Here is a 16,302-nt window from a genome sequence, read left to right on the forward strand (position 1 = left end):
CGGCGCGCGCTCCTCGGCGCCGTGAGGGGGAGCGGGGCCGCCATGTTGGCCCCGGGGGCGGCGGGACGGGCCCTGAGGCGGGTCCTGGGCCTGAGCCGGGGGCTGCTGAGCGCGGGAGCACCGGGAGTGGCGGCGGGACGGGCCCTGGGCCTGAGCCGGGGGCTGCTGAGCCCAGGAGCACCGGGAATGGCGGCGGGGCGGGCCCTGAGCCTGAGCCGGGGGCTGCTGAGCCCAGGAGCACCGGGAATGGCGGCGGGACGGGCCCTGAGCCTGAGCCGGGGGCTGCTGAGCCCGGGAGCACCGGGAATGGTGGCGGGACGGGCCCTGAGCCGGGGGCTCCTGAGGCCGGAGACACCGGGAGTGGCGGCGGGACGGGCCCTGAGCCTGAGCCCTGGCCTGGTGAGAGCGGGGGCACCGGGAATGGAGGGAGCGCCTGGAGTCGGTACCGGGGGCGCGGGACGGGCCCTGAGCCGGCCCCATAGCCCCGTTATAGACCCCACAGCCCCGTTATTGATCCCATAGCCCCGTTATGGGACCCCACAGCCCCGTTATTGACCCCATAGCCCCGTTATTGATCCCATAACCCCGTTATTGATCCCATAGCCCCGTTATGGGACCCCACAGCCCCGTTATTGACCCCACAGCCCCGTTATTGACCTCACAGCCCCGTTATAGGCCCCATAACCCCGTTATTGACCCCATAGCCCCGTTATTGACCCCATAGCCCCGTTATTGACCCCATAGCCCCGTTATTGACCCCATAGCCCCGTTATTGACCCCACAGCCCCGTTATTGACCCTATAGCCCCGTTATTGACCCCATAGCCCCGTTATTGACCCCATAGCCCCGTTATTGACCCCATAGCCCCGTTATTGACCCCACAGCCCCGTTATTGACCCCACAGCCCCGTTATTGACCCCACAGCCCCGTTATTGACCCCATAGCCCCGTTATTGACCCCACAGCCCCGTTATTGACCTCACAGCCCCGTTATAGGCCCCATAGCCCCGTTATTGACCCCACAGCCCCGTTATTGACCTCACAGCCCCGTTATTGACCCCACAGCCCCGTTATTGACCCCACAGCCCCGTTATAGACCCCATAGCCCCGTTATTGATCCCATAACCCCGTTATGGGACCCCATAGCCCCGTTATTGACCCCATAGCCCCGTTATTGACCTCACAGCCCCGTTATAGGCCCCATAACCCCCTTATTGACCCCACAGCCCCGTTATTGACCCCCATAACCCCCTTATTGACCCCATAGCCCCTATACCGTACCCGGCCCCGTAACCCCATTCGACTTCAGGACCTGTAATCCCCCATTAGAGCCCACCCACACACCATAACCCTCATTAGGGATCCCCCATAACCCCCATCAGGGATGCCCTAGACCTTGTAACCCCCCAAACCCCATAACCCCCATTGGAGCCCTCCCAGACCCCATAGACCCCCCCAGATCCTAAACCCTCTTTCTGGGGCAGTTAAAGGATCTATGGGGTCTGTGGGGCAGTTACAGGCTCTGTGAGGTCTGTGGGGTGGTTACAGGGTCTGTGGGGTCTGTGGGGCAGTTACAGGGTCTGTGAGGTCTATGGGGTGGTTACAGGGTCTGTGGGGTGGTTGTGGGGTCTGTGGGGTCTGTGGGGTGGTTACAGGGTCTGTGGGGTCTGTGGGGCAGTTACAGGGTCTGTGAGGTCTATGGGGTGGTTACAGGGTCTGTGGGGTGGTTGTGGGGTCTGTGGGGTCTGTGGGGTGGTTACAGGCTCTGTGGGGTCTGTGGGGTCTGTGGGGTGGTTGTGGGGTGGTTACAGGCTCTGTGGGGTCTGTGGGGTGGTTACAGGGTCTATGGGGTGGTTGTAGGGTCTGTGGGGTGTGTGGGGCGGTTCTGGGGTCTCTGGGCTGTGGGGTCGGCACCACCTCAGATCCCTGGGCTGCCCCATCCCGAGCTCTGTTCCCATGGGGAATTCCCTGGAGCATTCTCCATTCCCATTGGGAATTCCCGGAATTCTGTCCCACAGGGCTCAGTGGTCCTGGAGCGCGTGTGGCCGGTGCCAGATCCCCATTCCCAATCCCATTCCCACTGGGAATTCCCTGGAACATTCCCAATCCCCATTCCCAATCCCATTCCCATTGGGAATTCCCTGGAACATTCCCATCCCCGTTCCCAATCCCATTCCCACTGGGAATTCCCTGGAACATTCCCAATCCCCATTCCCATCCCCATTCCCATTGGGAATTCCCTGGAATTCTCTCCCGCAGGGCTCGGTGATGCTGCACTGCATGCAGCCAGTGCCAGATCCCCATTCCCATCCCCATTCCCAATCCCCATTTCCCATCAGGAATTCCCTGGAATTCTCTCCCAGGGCTCGGTAGTTCTGGAGCGTGTGTGGCCGGTGCCAGATCCCCATTCCCATTGGGAATTCCTGGAATTCTCTGGAATTCTCTCCCAGGGCTCGGTAGTTCTGGAGCGCGTGTGGCCGGTGCCACATCCCCATTCCCATCCCCATTCCCATTGGGAATTCTCTGGAATTCTCTCCCGCAGGGCTCGGTGGTCCTGGAGCGCGTGTGGCCGGTGCCAGATCCCCATTCCCAATGGGAATTCTCTGGAATTCTCTGGAATTCTCTCCCGCAGGGTTCAGTGGTGGTGGAGCGCGTGTGGCTGATGCCAGATCCCCATTCCCAATGGGAATTCCCTGGAATTCTCTGGAATTCTCTCCCGCAGGGCTCGGTGGTGGTGGAGCGCGTGTGGCTGATGCCACATCCCCATTCCCATTGGGAATTCTCTGGAATTCTCTGGAATTCCCTGGAATTCTCTGTCATTCTCTCTCCCAGGGCTCGGTGGTGGTGGAGCGCGTGTGGCTGATGCCACATCCCCATTCCCATTGGGAATTCTCTGTCATTCTCTGTCATTCTCTCCGGCAGGGTTCAGTGGTGGTGGAGCGCGTGTGGCCGGTGCCAGATCCCCATTCCCAATGGGAATTCTCTGGAATTCTCTGGAATTCCCTGGAATTCTCTGTCATTCTCTCCGGCAGGGCTCGGTGGTGGTGGAGCGCGTGTGGCCGGTGCCAGATCCACGTTCCCAATGGGAATTCTCTGGAATTCCCTGGAATTCTCTGTCATTCTCTCCGGCAGGGCTCGGTGGTGGTGGAGCGCGTGTGGCCGGTGCCGCTGGCGCGGCTGGGAGCGGCTCCCCGGTTACACCCGCGCCGGCACCGCGTTTTCCGCCTGGTGAGGGACGGGAAGCACCTGCCCCGCTCCCGCATGGAGCTGCTCCTGACCCGCTCCGTGCAGGGTGAGCCATCCCAGAATCCCGGGAATTCCGGGAATCCCGGGAATCCCCACATTCCCAGCCCTTCCCCTCCCGCTTTTATCCCTTTTTTTCCCTTTTGGTTTTTCCTTTCCCACGGGGGAGCACGGAGCTGATTCCAGGAATTCCGCATTCCCTGGAATTCCAGCAGTGAGCCCTTCCCCGGAATCCTGGGAATTCCCACATTCCCAACCCTTTCCCAGCCTTTTCCTTCTGGTTTTGTCCCGGTTTTAACTCCTCCGGTGTTTCCGCAGGCGTGGGGCGGCGCGGGGCCGTGGTGAGCGTGGGGCAGCGCCTGGGCAGGAACCGGCTCCTCCCGCAGGGCCTGGCCGTGTATCCCACCCCGGAAAACCTGCGGATCTTCCAGGATCAGGACAAGGTCAGCGCCTCCGGAACCTTCCCGAACCTTCTGGAACCTTCCAGAACCTTCCCGAACCTTCCTGAACCTTCCAGAACCTTCCCGAACCTTCCAGAACCTTCCCAAACCTTCCTGAACCTTCCCAAGCCTTCCAAACCTTCCCAAATCTTCTGGAACCTTCCCGAACCTTCCTGAACCTTCCCAGACCTTCCCGAACCTTCCTGAACCTTCCCGAACCTTCCTGAACCTTCCCAAACCTTCCTGAACCTTCCTGAACCTTCCCGAACCTTCCAGAACCTTCCCGAACCTTCCCGAACCTTCCCGAACCTTCCTGAACCTTCCCGAACCTTCCCGAACCTTCCCAAACCTTCCCAGACCTTCTGGAACCTTCCCGAACCTTCCTGAACCTTCCCGAACCTTCCCGAACCTTCCCGAACCTTCCCAGACCTTCTGGAACCTTCCCGAACCTTCCTGAACCTTCCCGAACCTTCCCAAACCTTCCTGAACCTTCCTGAACCTTCCCAAACCTTCCCAAACCTTCCTGAACCTTCCCGAACCTTCCCGAACCTTCCTGAACCTTCCCGAACCTTCCTGAACCTTCCCGAACCTTCCCGAACCTTCCTGAACCTTCCCGAACCTTCCCAAACCTTCCCAGACCTTCTGGAACCTTCCCGAACCTTCCTGAACCTTCCCGAACCTTCCCGAACCTTCCCGAACCTTCCCAGACCTTCTGGAACCTTCCCGAACCTTCCCGAACCTTCCCAAACCTTCCCAGACCTTCTGGAACCTTCCCGAACCTTCCTGAACCTTCCCAAACCTTCCTGAACCTTCCGGAACCTTCCCGAACCTTTCTGAACCTTCCCAGACCTTCCCAAACCTTCCTGAACCTTTCCAGACCTTCTGGAACCTTCTTGAGCCTTCTGGAACCTTCCAGAACCTTCCTGAGCCTTCCAAACCTTCCCAAATCTTCTGGAACCTTCTGGAACCTTCCCGAACCTTTCCAAACCTTCCTGAACCTTCCCGAACGTTCTGGAACCTTCTAAACCTTCCTGAACCTTCCTGAACCTTCCAAACCTTCTGGAACCTTCCCGAACCTTCCCAAACCTTCCAGAACCTTCCCGAACCTATCCCCATTTCCCCCGCCCCAATCCCATTTTTCCCCCATTTTCCCCATCCCAATCCCATTTTTCCCCATTTTTCCCCGTTTTCCCCCATTTTTCCCCATCCCAATCCCATTTTCCCCATCCCAATCCCATTTTCCCCTCCCCAATCCCATTTTTCCCCATTTTCCCTATTTTCCCCCATCCCAATCCCATTCCCCCTCCCCAAACCCATTTTTCCCCCATTTTCCCCCATTTCCCCCCATTTTCCCCATCCCAATCCCATTTTTCCCCATTTTTTCCCCTTCTTTTCCCCGTTTTCCCCCATTTTTCCCCATCCCAATCCATTTTTCCCCACCCCAATCCCATTTTTCCCCCATTTTTCCCCCATTTTTCCCCATTATTCCCCATATTACCCCATTTTTCCCCATTTTTACCCCATTTTTCCCCATTTTCCCCCCATCCCAATCCCATTTCCCCCTCCCCCAACCCATTTTCCCCCATTTTTCCCCTATTTTCCCCATCCCAATCCATTTTTCCCCATTTTTCCCCATTTTTCCCCATCCCAATCCCTTTCCCTCATCCCAATCCCATTTTTCCCCCATTTTCCCCATTTTTCCCCATTTTTTCCCCATTTTTCCCCCATTTTCCCCATCCCAATCCCCTTTCCCAATCCCCCATCCCATCCCATTTTTCCCCATTTTCCCCATTTTCCCTCCCCCAATCCCATTTTTCCCCCCATTTCCCCCATTTTCCCCTTCCCAATCCCATTTTACCCCATTTTTTCCCCATTTTCCCCCCATTTTCCCCCATTTTTCCCCATCCCAATCCCATTTTTTCCCCATTTTTCCCCATTTTTTCCCTATTTTCCCCCATCCCAATCCCATTTCCCCCTCCCCAATCCCATTTTTCCCCCATTTTCCCCCATTTTCCCCATCCCAATCCCATTTTTTCCCCATTTTTCCCCATTTATTCCCCATTTTTCCCCATTTTTTCCCATTTTTCCCCATTTTTCCCCATTTTTCCCCCATTTTTCCCCATTTTTCCCCATCCCAATCCCATTTTTCCCCATCCCAATCCCATTTTTTCCCCATTTTCCCCCCATTTCTTCCCCTCCTCAATCCCATTTTCCCCCCATTTTCCCCCATTTTTCCCCATTTTTCCCCATTTTTCCCCATTTTTCCCCTTTTTCTCCCCATTTTTCCCCTCCCCAGTCCCATTTTCCCCCCTCCCCAATCCCATTTTCCCCCCACTCCAATCCCATTTTTCCCCATTTTTCCCCACTTTTCCCCCATTTTTCCCCATCCCAATCCCATTTTTCCCCTCCCCCAATCCCATTTTTATCCCCATTTTTCTCCCCATTTTTTCCCCATCCCAATCCCATTTTCCCCCACTCCAATCCCATTTTTCCCCATTTTTTCCCCATCCCAATCCCATTTTTCCCCTCCCCAATCCCATTTTTCCCCATTTTTCCCCATTTTTCCCCCCATTTTCCCCCCATTTTCCCCCACCCCAATCCCATTTTTCCCCATTTTTTCCCCCATTTTCCCCTCATTCCTTCTCTCCATTTCCAGCTGGCTCAGGAGGGGAAGCTGGAGGAGCTCCAAACCCCAAGCGGGCAGAAGGTGAGCGCTTCCCCCAAAAACCCCAAAAATCCCCAAAAACCCCCAAAATCCCCCAAATCCGGGAATTCCCCCCATTCCCAGGGCCCTTCCCAGCCTCTCCCGTTTTCCCCAGACTCTGGAATTCCTGCGGCGCTGCCGGCTCCAGGTGGGGATGAAGAACAACGTGAGCTGGGAGCTCAGCCCCGACATCGTGCCCGGCACTTCCTCAAGAACGTGAGCGGGGTCGGGGGATTTGGGGGAATTTTGGGATTTGGGGGATTTTTGGGAATTTTGGGGATTTTGTGGGGATTTTGAGGATTCCCCAGAGCCACAGAAAATGGGGCAAATCCCAAGGTTCGGGGTCATTCCCGAAGGATTTTGGGGGGTCTCGGTCCAGCCCTGCTCCTGGGATTTGGGGTCACTCCCGGGATTTGGGGTCACTCCCGGGATTTGGGGTGGGATCCTGGGTTTTGGGATGGAATCCCAGGATTTGGGGTCACTCCCAGGATTTGGGATCACTCCCAGGGTTTGGGGTGGGATCCCGGGATTTGGGGTCACCCCCAGAATTTGGGATGGGATCCCAGGGTTTGGGGTGGGACCCCAGTTTTTGGGGTCACTCCCGGATTTTGGGGTCACTCCCGGGATTTGGGGTCACTCCTGGGATTTGGGGTCACTCCCGGGATTTAGGGTGGGATCCCAGTTTTTGGGGTCACTCCCGGGATTTGGGGTCACTCCCGGTTTTTGGGGTCACTCCCAGTTTTTGGGGTCACTCCCAGTTTTTGGGGTCAGTCCCAGTTTTTGGGGTCACTCCCGGTTTTTGGGGTCACTCCCAGTTTTTGGGGTCACTCCCGGGGTTTGGGGTCACTCCCGGTTTTTGGGGTCACTCCCAGTTTTTGGGGTCACTCCCGGGGTTTGGGGTCACTCCCGGTTTTTGGGGTCACTCCCAGGATTTGGGATCACTCCCAGTTTTTGGGGTCACTCCCGGTTTTTGGGGTCACTCCCAGGATTTGGGGTCACTCCCAGGATTTAGGGGTGGGATCCCAGGATTTGGGGGTCACTCCCGGGGTTTGGGGTCACTCCCGGTTTTTGGGGTCACTCCCGGGATTTAGGGTGGGATCCCAGGATTTGGGGTCACTCCCAGTTTTTGGGGTCACTCCCGGGATTTGGGGTCACTCCCGGGGTTTTGGGGTCACTCCCGGGGATTTAGGGTGGGATCCCAGGAATTTGGGGTCACTCCCGGGATTTGGGGTCACTCCCAGGATTTGGGGTCCACTCCCGGTTTTTGGGGTCACTCTCCGGGGTTTGGGGTCACTCCCCGGTTTTTGGGGTCACTCCCGGTTTTTGGGGTCACTCCCGGGATTTGGGGTCACTCCCGGTTTTTGGGGTCACTCCCAGGATTTGGGGTCACTCCCGGTTTTTGGGGTCACTCCCAGGATTTGGGGTCACTCCCGGTTTTTGGGGTCACTCCGGTTTTTGGGGTCACTCCTGGGATTTGGGGTGGGATCCCAGTTTTTGGGGTCACTCCCGGTTTTTGGGGTCTCTGTTCCCGGCAGCTCGGGGTGTTTGTGCCCCCCCACGCTCTGCGCCTGCCACCAGAGCCCATCCGGCGCTGGGGACACTTCTGGTGTGACGTCACGGTGAGGGGACAGGGACAGGGGGACACAGGGGGACAGGGAGGGGACAGAGAGGGGATGGAGGGGACAGGGAGGGGACACAGGGGGACAGGGAGGGGGACAGGGAGGGGACACAGGGAGGGGACAGGGAGGGGACAGGGGGACAGAGACAGGGGGACAGGGAGGGGACAGGGAGGGGATGGAGGGGACAGGGAGGGGACAGAGGGACAGGGAGGGGACAGGGGGACAGAGACAGGGGGACAGGGAGGGGACAGGGAGGGGATGGAGGGGACAGGGAGGTGACAGGGGGACAGGGAGGGGACAGGGGGGGACAGGGAGGGGACAGGGAGGGGATGGAGGGAGGGGGACAGAGAGGGGACAGAGGCACAGGGAGGGGACAGGGGGACAGAGAGGGGACAGGGAGGGGACAGGGAGGGGACAGGGAGGGGATGGAGGGAGGGGGACAGAGAGGGGACAGAGGCACAGGGGAGGGGACAGAGAGGGGACAGCAGACCCCCCCCCCCGCCTTCCCTTCCCCCCCATTTCCCTCTCCCCTCCCCCCTCCTCCCCTCCCCCCTCCCCCTCCAGCCGGGCCCCTCGGGCTGATCTGGGGGGTTGGGCTGTCCTGGGGCCGCTTTTGGGGTGACCCAGAGCACCTTGGGGTGACCCAGGGCACTTTGGGGTGACCCAGGGGCGCTTTGGGGTGACCCAGGGCACTTTGGGGTGACCCAGGGCACTTTGGGGTGACCCAGGGCACTTTGGGGTCTCCTGGTGGATTTCGGGGTGCCCTGGGGCTGCTTTGGGGTCACTGGGCTGGTTTTGGGGTTGGTTTTGGGGTGATTCAGGTGGTTTTGGGTTGTTTTTGGGGTGACTCAGGTGTTTTGGGGTTGTTTTTGGGGTGTTTCTGGGGTGACTCAGGTGTTTTGGGGGTGTTTTTGGGGTGATTCAGGTGTTTTTGGGGTGTTTTTGGGGTGATTCAGGTGTTTTGGGGGTGTTTTTGGGGTGACTCAGGTGGTTTTGGGGTGTTTTTGGGGTGATTCAGGTGTTTTGGGGGTGGTTTTGGGGTTCCCAGGTGAACGGGCTGGACACTGTTCTTGTTCCCATGGACGTGGTGCCCTGGGGGTGTTTTTGGGTGGTTTGGGGGTGATTCAGGTGTTTTTGGGTTGTTTTTGGGGTGATTCAGGTGTTTTTGGGGTTGTTTTGGGTTGTTTTGGGGTGATTCAGGTGTTTTTGGGGTTGTTTTTGGGGTGATTCAGGTGTTTTGGGGGTGTTTTTGGGGTGATTCAGGTGTTTTTGGGGTGGTTTTGGGGTGATTCAGGTGTTTTTGGGGTTGTTTTTGGGGTGATTCAGGTGGTTTTGGGGTGGTTTTGGGGTGACTCAGGTGTTTTTGGGTGTTTTTGGGGTTCCCAGGTGAACGGGCTGGACACTGTTCTTGTTCCCATGGACGTGGTGCCCTGGGGGTGTTTTTGGGTGGTTTGGGGGTGATTCAGGTGTTTTTGGGTTGTTTTTGGGGTGATTCAGGTGTTTTTGGGGTTGTTTTGGGTTGTTTTTGGGGTGATTCAGGTGTTTTTGGGGTTGTTTTTGGGGTGATTCAGGTGTTTTGGGGGTTTTTGGGGTGATTCAGGTGTTTTTGGGTTGTTTTTGGGGTGACTCAGGTGTTTTGGGGGTGTTTTTGGGGTTCCCAGGTGAACGGGCTGGACACTGTTCTTGTTCCCATGGACGTGGTGCCCTGGGGGTGTTTTTGGGGTGATTCAGGTGGTTTTGGGTTGTTTTTGGGGTGATTCAGGTGTTTTTGGGGTGGTTTTGGGGTGACTCAGGTGTTTTTGGGGTGTTTTTGGGGTTCCCAGGTGAACGGGCTGGACACTGTTCGGGTTCCCATGGACGTGGTGCCCTGGGGGTGTTTTTGGGGTTGTTTTGGGGTGTTTTTGGGGTGACTCAGGTGGTTTTGGGGGTGTTTCTGGGGTGACTCAGGTGTTTTTGGGGTTCCCAGGTGAACGGGCTGGACACTGTTCGTGTTCCCATGGACGTGGTGCAGTTCCTGCGCCCCAAAACCAAACGCTTCTGGCACTGGCGGGAGCAGCAGCGGCAGCAGCTGGAGAGGAGCCGGGAGCAGCTCCTCTGACACCCCCGAGGCTTTTGGGGTCCCCCCCAGAAGGATTTGGGGTTCCCCCCAGAGGATTTGGGGTCTCCCCAGAAGGATTTGGGGTCCCCCCCAAGGATTTGGGGCCGTTTTCCTCCTTTTTGGGACCCCCCTGAGCTCTGGAAGTCCCGGACATCTCCCGATTCCCAGAGCAGCAGCTCCGGAGTTTTGGGGTTGTCCTGAGCCCCCCCAAATCCCCCTGAACCCCACTCTGCCCCAGGGGGGGCCCTAGCGGGGATTTGGGGTCCCCAGAATGGATTTGGGTCCCCAGAATGGATTTGGGGGGTCTCTGGGATGGATTTGGGGTCCCCAGGATGGGTTTGGGGTCCCCAGGATGGATTTGGGGTCCCCAGAATGGATTTGGGGTCCCCAGGATGGGTTTGGGGTCGGTTCCCCACTTGAGGGGAACTCCTGGACATCTCTGGGTTCCCAGAGAAGGATTTTGGGATTCTCCTAAGCCCCCCCAAATCCCCCTGAGCCCTGGGGGTCCCCAGGATGGGTTTGGGGGTCCCCAGGATGGATTTGGAGTCCCCAGGATGGGTTTGGAGTCCCCAGGATGGATTTGGGGGTCCCCAGGATGGATTTGGGGTCCCCAGGATGGGTTTGGGGTCCCCAGGATGGATCTGGGGTCCCCAGGATGGATTTGGGGTCCCCAGGATGGATTTGGGGGTCCCCAGGATGGGTTTGGAGTCGTCCCAGGATGGATTTGGAGTCCCCAGGATGGATTTGGGGTCCCCAGGATGGATTTGGAGTCCCCAGGATGGATTTGGGGGTCCCCAGGATGGGTTTGGAGTCCCCAGGATGGATTTGGGGTCCCAGGATGGATTTGGGGTCCCCAGGATGGGTTTGGGGGTCAGGGGTAGATTTGGAGTCCCCAGGATGGATTTGGGGTCCCCAGGATGGATTTGGGGGTCCCCAGGATGGATTTGGGGGTCCCTAGGATGGGTTTGGGGGTCCCTAGGATGGATTTGGGGTCCCCAGGATGGATTTGGGGTCCCCAGGATGGATTTGGGGTCCCCAGGATGGGTTTGGGGTGGTTTTGGGACCCTCCTCCCCCATGGGGAGCTCCAGGAGCAGCAGCTCCCTGGAAAAGGGGGGATTTTGGGGGGATTCCCAGGATTTTGGGGGGCCGTGGGATTCCTGTGACCCCCAAACCCCTCAGGACCCCCCAAACCCCACAGGGGATCCCAGGATGGGATTTTGGGGGGGGGGGGTTCCACCCTTGGGACCCCCCTCATGGGAACTCCTGGAGCAGGAATTCCCCTGGAGAAGGAGGATCGGGATTTGGGGAATCCCCGGAATTTTTGGGGGATCCCAGGAATTTTTGGGGGGTCCCAAATTTTTTTGGGGGGGGTCCCAGAGTTCTGGCAGCTGCAGGATTTGGGGAAGAAAAGGCCGTTCCTGGGAGTTTTCCCACGCTGGAAAAAACGGGAATTTCTGGGATCCAAATCCGGGTGTTCCGAGTGAATTTTTGGGGGGGGGGGTTGGGACCCACCTGAGGGAGCCCCGTGTCCCCAAAGTGTCACCGCGGGGGGGTCCCCAAAACCCCCCAGGATGGGACGGTGCCACCTCATTGCCGTGACAACGGGGGGGTGGCACGGGAGGGGACACCGAGCCGGGAGGGGGACAGTGACACTGAGGGGTGGCACCGGGACACCGAGGGGGTGGCACCGACCTGGGGACACCACGGAGGGGGTGGCACCGGTCTGGGGACACCGGGACACGGAGGGGGTGGCACAGAGGGGGTGGCACCGACCTGGGGACACCGGGACACGGAGGGGTGGCACAGAGGGGGTGGCACCGGCCTGGGGGACACCGGGACATGGAGGGGGTGGCACCGGGACACCGAGGGGGTGGCACCGAGCTGGGGGGGGGGGACACAATGACACTGAGGGGTGGCACCGGTCTGGGGACACCGGGACACGGAGGGGGTGGCACAGAGGGGGTGGCACCGGCCCGGGGGCCCCGGGCCGCGGCCGTGGGAGGTGACACGGGAGGGGAGGGGGCGGGGCTGCCTTCAGCACCGGGGACAGCACCGGGAGGCACCGGCGACACGCGGGGGGGGAGGGGACACGCGTGGGCGGACACCGGACCCTCCCCCCGTGTCCCCCCCGCGCCTGCGCAGCCGCCGCCCCCTCCCCAAAACATCCCCACCCCCCCCGGGCCCGGGCGGGGCCGTTACCGGAGCCCGGGGCCCGTCCCGGTTCCCGGTACCGCCGCTGCCGCCAGTCCCGAGCTCGGTGCCGGTGCCGTGCCCGGTTCCAGGCGCCGTCTCCCCGTCCCCGCTTCCCAGTCCCGCCGCCGCCCAGCGCCCCACGGCCGGTGCCGGTGCTCGGTTGCCGGTCCCCGGTGCCGGTAGCCGGTTCCCAGAGCCCCGGTCCCGGGCTCCAGGCCCCGCTGTTGCCGCCGGTGCCGGTGCCCGGTAGCCAGAACCCCGTTCCCCACAGACGGTGCCGGTTCCCGTTATCCCTTCCCGGTGCCGGTAGCCGGTCCCCAGCTCTCCATCCCCGGTCCCGCTCCCCAGGCCCCGGTGCCGGTCCCCGGTGCCGGTCCCCGGTGCCGGTCCCCGGTGCCGCTCTGACATCAGCACCGGGCGGGGCGGGGCGGGGCGGCCCCAACCGAGGAAGAAAAGCGTCTCCCGGTGCCGATCCCGGTGCCGGTACCCGGTACCCGGTGCCCCAGCGGGCGGGGGGGGCTCGGCCAACACCGGCGCTCTCGGGGGACCGACGGCCGCCGCCTCCATGGACCGAACCGGGCGTTGAGCTCCCCCCGCCCGGTACCGGGACCCTCCCCGAGGCCACCGGGGCGGTACCGGCGGGGCGGGCGCTCGCAGCATCCAGCGGGATTTTTGGGGAGCAGCACCCGGGAAACGGCCGGGACGCACCGGGAGCGCCGGGAGCGCCGCCCCCCGGGCAGAGCTGCCCCCGCCCCGCCGCGCCCCGTCCCCGGAGCCGAGCCGAGCCCCGGGGCCGCCTCGTCCTTTGTGTGCGCCGGGGCACCGGGCACCGCCGGGAGCACCGGGAGCCGAGGCCGGGCGGTGATAGCGGGGAGCGGGAGCGGCCCCGGGGCCCGGGGAGCCCCCGGCGGCCCCATGAAGGAGCCCGACGCCATCAAACTCTTCGTGGGGCAGATCCCGCGGCACCTGGAGGAGAAGGACCTGAAACCCATTTTTGAGCAATTCGGGAAAATCTACGAGCTCACCGTCATCAAGGACAAGTACACCGGGATGCACAAAGGTACCGGAACGGGGAAGCGGGAAGCGGGAACCGGGAATGGGGCACGGGCAGCGGGGGTGGGTGTGGGGCACGGGCACGGGGACAGCCCCGGGATTCGGCCTCCGGTACCGGAAACGGCTCCAGATACCGGGATCGGCCCCAGATACCGGGATTGGCCCCAGGGTATGGCCCCGGATACCGGGATTGGCCCTGGGATTCAGCCCCCGGTACCGAGAGCAGCCCCCGGGACCGGGAATGGCCCCGTGTTGTGGCTACCAGGAACAGCTCCCAGCACCGGGAATAGCCCCGGGACACGGCCCCCGGTACCGGGAACAGCCCCAGATACCGGGATCAGCCCTGGGATCCGGCCCCCGGTACCGGGAACGGCCCCAGATACCGGGATCAGCCCTGGGATCCCGCCCCCGGTGCCAGGAATAGCTCCGGGATGTGGCCCCCGGTACCACGAACAGCTCCCGGTACTGGGAATAACCCCGGGATGTGGCCCCCGGTACCGGGAACAGCCCTGGGAGATGGCCCCCGGTACCGGGAGCGGCCTTGTGACACAGCTCCCGGTACTGGGAACAGCCCCCAGCACCGGAAACAGCCCCGGGTACGGCCCCCGGTTCTGGGAATTGCCCCCGGTACCGGGAACAGGCCCAGGACAGAGCCCCCGGTACCAGAAACTGCCCCCGGTACTGGGAATAGCCCCGGGATGTGGCTCCCGGTACCGGGAACAGCCCCCAACACCGGGAGCAGCCCCGGGTACGGCCCCCGGTACTGGGAACAGCCCCGTGCCACGGCCTCAGCACCAGGAACAGCTCCCGGTACTGGGAACAGCTCCCAGCACCGGGAACAGCCCCGAGACACGGCCCCGGTACCGGGAACAGCTCCCAGCACCGGGAACAGCCCCGAGACACGGCCGGGGGTACCAGGAACAGCCCCCGGTACCGGGAACAGCCCCGAGACACGGCCTGGGGTACCGGGAACAGCCCTGGGTACAACCGAGGGCCCCGGTACCGGGAACAGCCCTGGCGTCAGGAACCACTCCCGGTACTGGGAACAACCGGGGGCACCGGGAACAGGCCCCGGTACCGGGAACAGCCCCAGGTACAACCGAGGGCCCCGGTACTGGGAACAGCCCCACAAACAGTACCAGCTACAATCGAGGGCACCGGGAACAGGCCCCGGTACCGGGAACAGCCCCGGGTACAACCGAGAGCACCGGGAACAGCCCCAGTACAGCCAAAGGCCTTGAGCAACAGCCACGGCTCAACCTACAGCCGCAGGCCTGGGGTACAGCCCTGGGCACGGGAACAGCCCCAGGAACAGGAACAGCCCCAGATACAGCCCTGGGTACAGGAACAGCCCCAGGAACAGCCCCGAGCACAGGAACAGCCCCAGGAACAGGAACAGCCCCAGATACAGCCCTGGGTACAGCCCGGGCACGGGAACAGCCCCAGGAACAGCCCTGGGCATGGGAACAGCCCCAGGAACAGGAACAGCCTCAGATACAGCCCTGGGTACAGCCCCGAGCATGGGAACAGCCCCAGGAACAGGAACAGCCCCAGGAACAGCCCCAGGAACAGCCCTGGGCATGGGAACAGCCCCAGGAACAGGAACAGCCCCAGGAACAGCCCAGGAACAGGAACAGCCCTGGGTACAGGAACAGGAACAGCCCTGGGAACAGCCCCGAGCACAGGAACAGCCGCAGCCCCCCAGCCCAGCCTGGACACCGTTGTCAGGGTGTTGCAGCCCGGCTGTTGGGGGTGGGGGCGGCTGTGGGGTCACGGGGCCGTGTGGGGGTTGTGTCAGGCGGGTGTGGGTGTTGGTGTCGGGTGTGGGGTGTTGGTGTCAGGTGTGGGGTGTTGGTGTTGGGTGTGGGGTGCTGGTGTCGGGTGTGGGGTGTTGGTGTCGGGTGTGGGGTGTTGGTGTCGGGTGTGGGGTGTTGGTGTTGGGTGTGGGGTGTCGGGTGTGGGGTGTTGGTGTCGGGTGTGGGGTGTTGTACCGGGGTGCTGTGTCCGGCTCTCGTGGTGTTGGGTGAGTGGGGGGTGTTGTTGGGGTGTTGTTGAGGTGTTGTTGAGGTGTTGTTGGGGTGTTGTTGAGGTGTTGTTGAGGTGTTGTTGGGGTGTTGTTGGGGTGTTGTTGAGGTGTTGTTGAGGTGTTGTTGAGGTGTTGTTGGGGTGTTGTTGGGGTGTTGTTGGGGTGTTGTTGAGGTGTTGTTGGGGTGTTGCAGTGCTTTTGGGGCATCGCTTTTGGGGTGTTGTTGGGGTATTTTGGGGGTGTTGCTGGGTTATTGTGTCCGGCTGTTGTTCCAGGTGGCTGCCGGGTGTTGTTTGGGGGTGCCAGGCGGGTGTTTGGTGTCACGTGGGTGCCCCTCCAGGTGACACCGGGCCCTGGGGGTGTTGGGGTGTTGTGTCAGGTGTTGTTTTGGGATGTCAGGTGAGTGTTGGGGTGTCACGTGGTCACCCCGGGTGACCCTGTGAGGGTGACACCGGCTCTGGGTGTCCCTGGGGGTGTCCGGGTGTTGTTTTGGGTGTCCAGGTGTTGTTTTGGGGTGTCCGGGTGTTGTTTTGGGGTGTCCAGGTGTTGTTTCGGGGTGTCTGGGTGTTGTTTTGGGGTGTCTGGGTGTTGTTTTGGGGTGTCCGGGTGCTGTTTTGGGGTGTCTGGGTGTTGTTTTGGGGCGCCCAGGTGTTGTTTCGGGGTGTTGTTTCTGTCCCTGGGGGTGTCCGGGTGTTGTTTTGGGGTGTCCAGGTGTTGTTTTGGGGTGTCCAGGTGTTGTTTTGAGGTGCCCAGGTGTTGTTTCGGGGTGTCAGGGTGTTGTTTCGGGGTGTTGTGTCTGTCCCTGGGGGTGTCCGGGTGTTGTTTTGGGGTGTCCAGGTGTTGTTTTGGGGTGTCCAGGTGTTGTTTCGGGGTGTCTGGGTGCTGTTTTGGGGTGTCAGGGTGTTGTTTTGGGGTGTCCGGGTGTT

General features: G+C 61.0%; 1 protein-coding gene across 1 annotated transcript; it reads left to right on the top strand.

Annotated features, from left to right (window-relative positions):
- Positions 1–17: 17 nt before the first annotated feature.
- LOC131574351 (large ribosomal subunit protein bL9m-like) lies at positions 18–10,807 on the top strand. The gene is given in 9 exon segments (XM_058828787.1): positions 18–225; positions 340–399; positions 3,132–3,291; positions 3,561–3,685; positions 6,339–6,389; positions 6,502–6,577; positions 6,580–6,602; positions 7,922–8,005; positions 9,972–10,807. Coding segments are annotated over 9 exon segments (894 nt in total). The 5' UTR covers positions 18–42; the 3' UTR covers positions 10,104–10,807.
- The last annotated feature ends 5,495 nt before the right edge of the window (positions 10,808–16,302 follow it).

This window comes from Poecile atricapillus, unplaced genomic scaffold (assembly GCF_030490865.1).
Source record: "Poecile atricapillus isolate bPoeAtr1 unplaced genomic scaffold, bPoeAtr1.hap1 scaffold_259, whole genome shotgun sequence".
In the NCBI taxonomy this organism is placed as follows: domain Eukaryota; kingdom Metazoa; phylum Chordata; class Aves; order Passeriformes; family Paridae; genus Poecile; species Poecile atricapillus.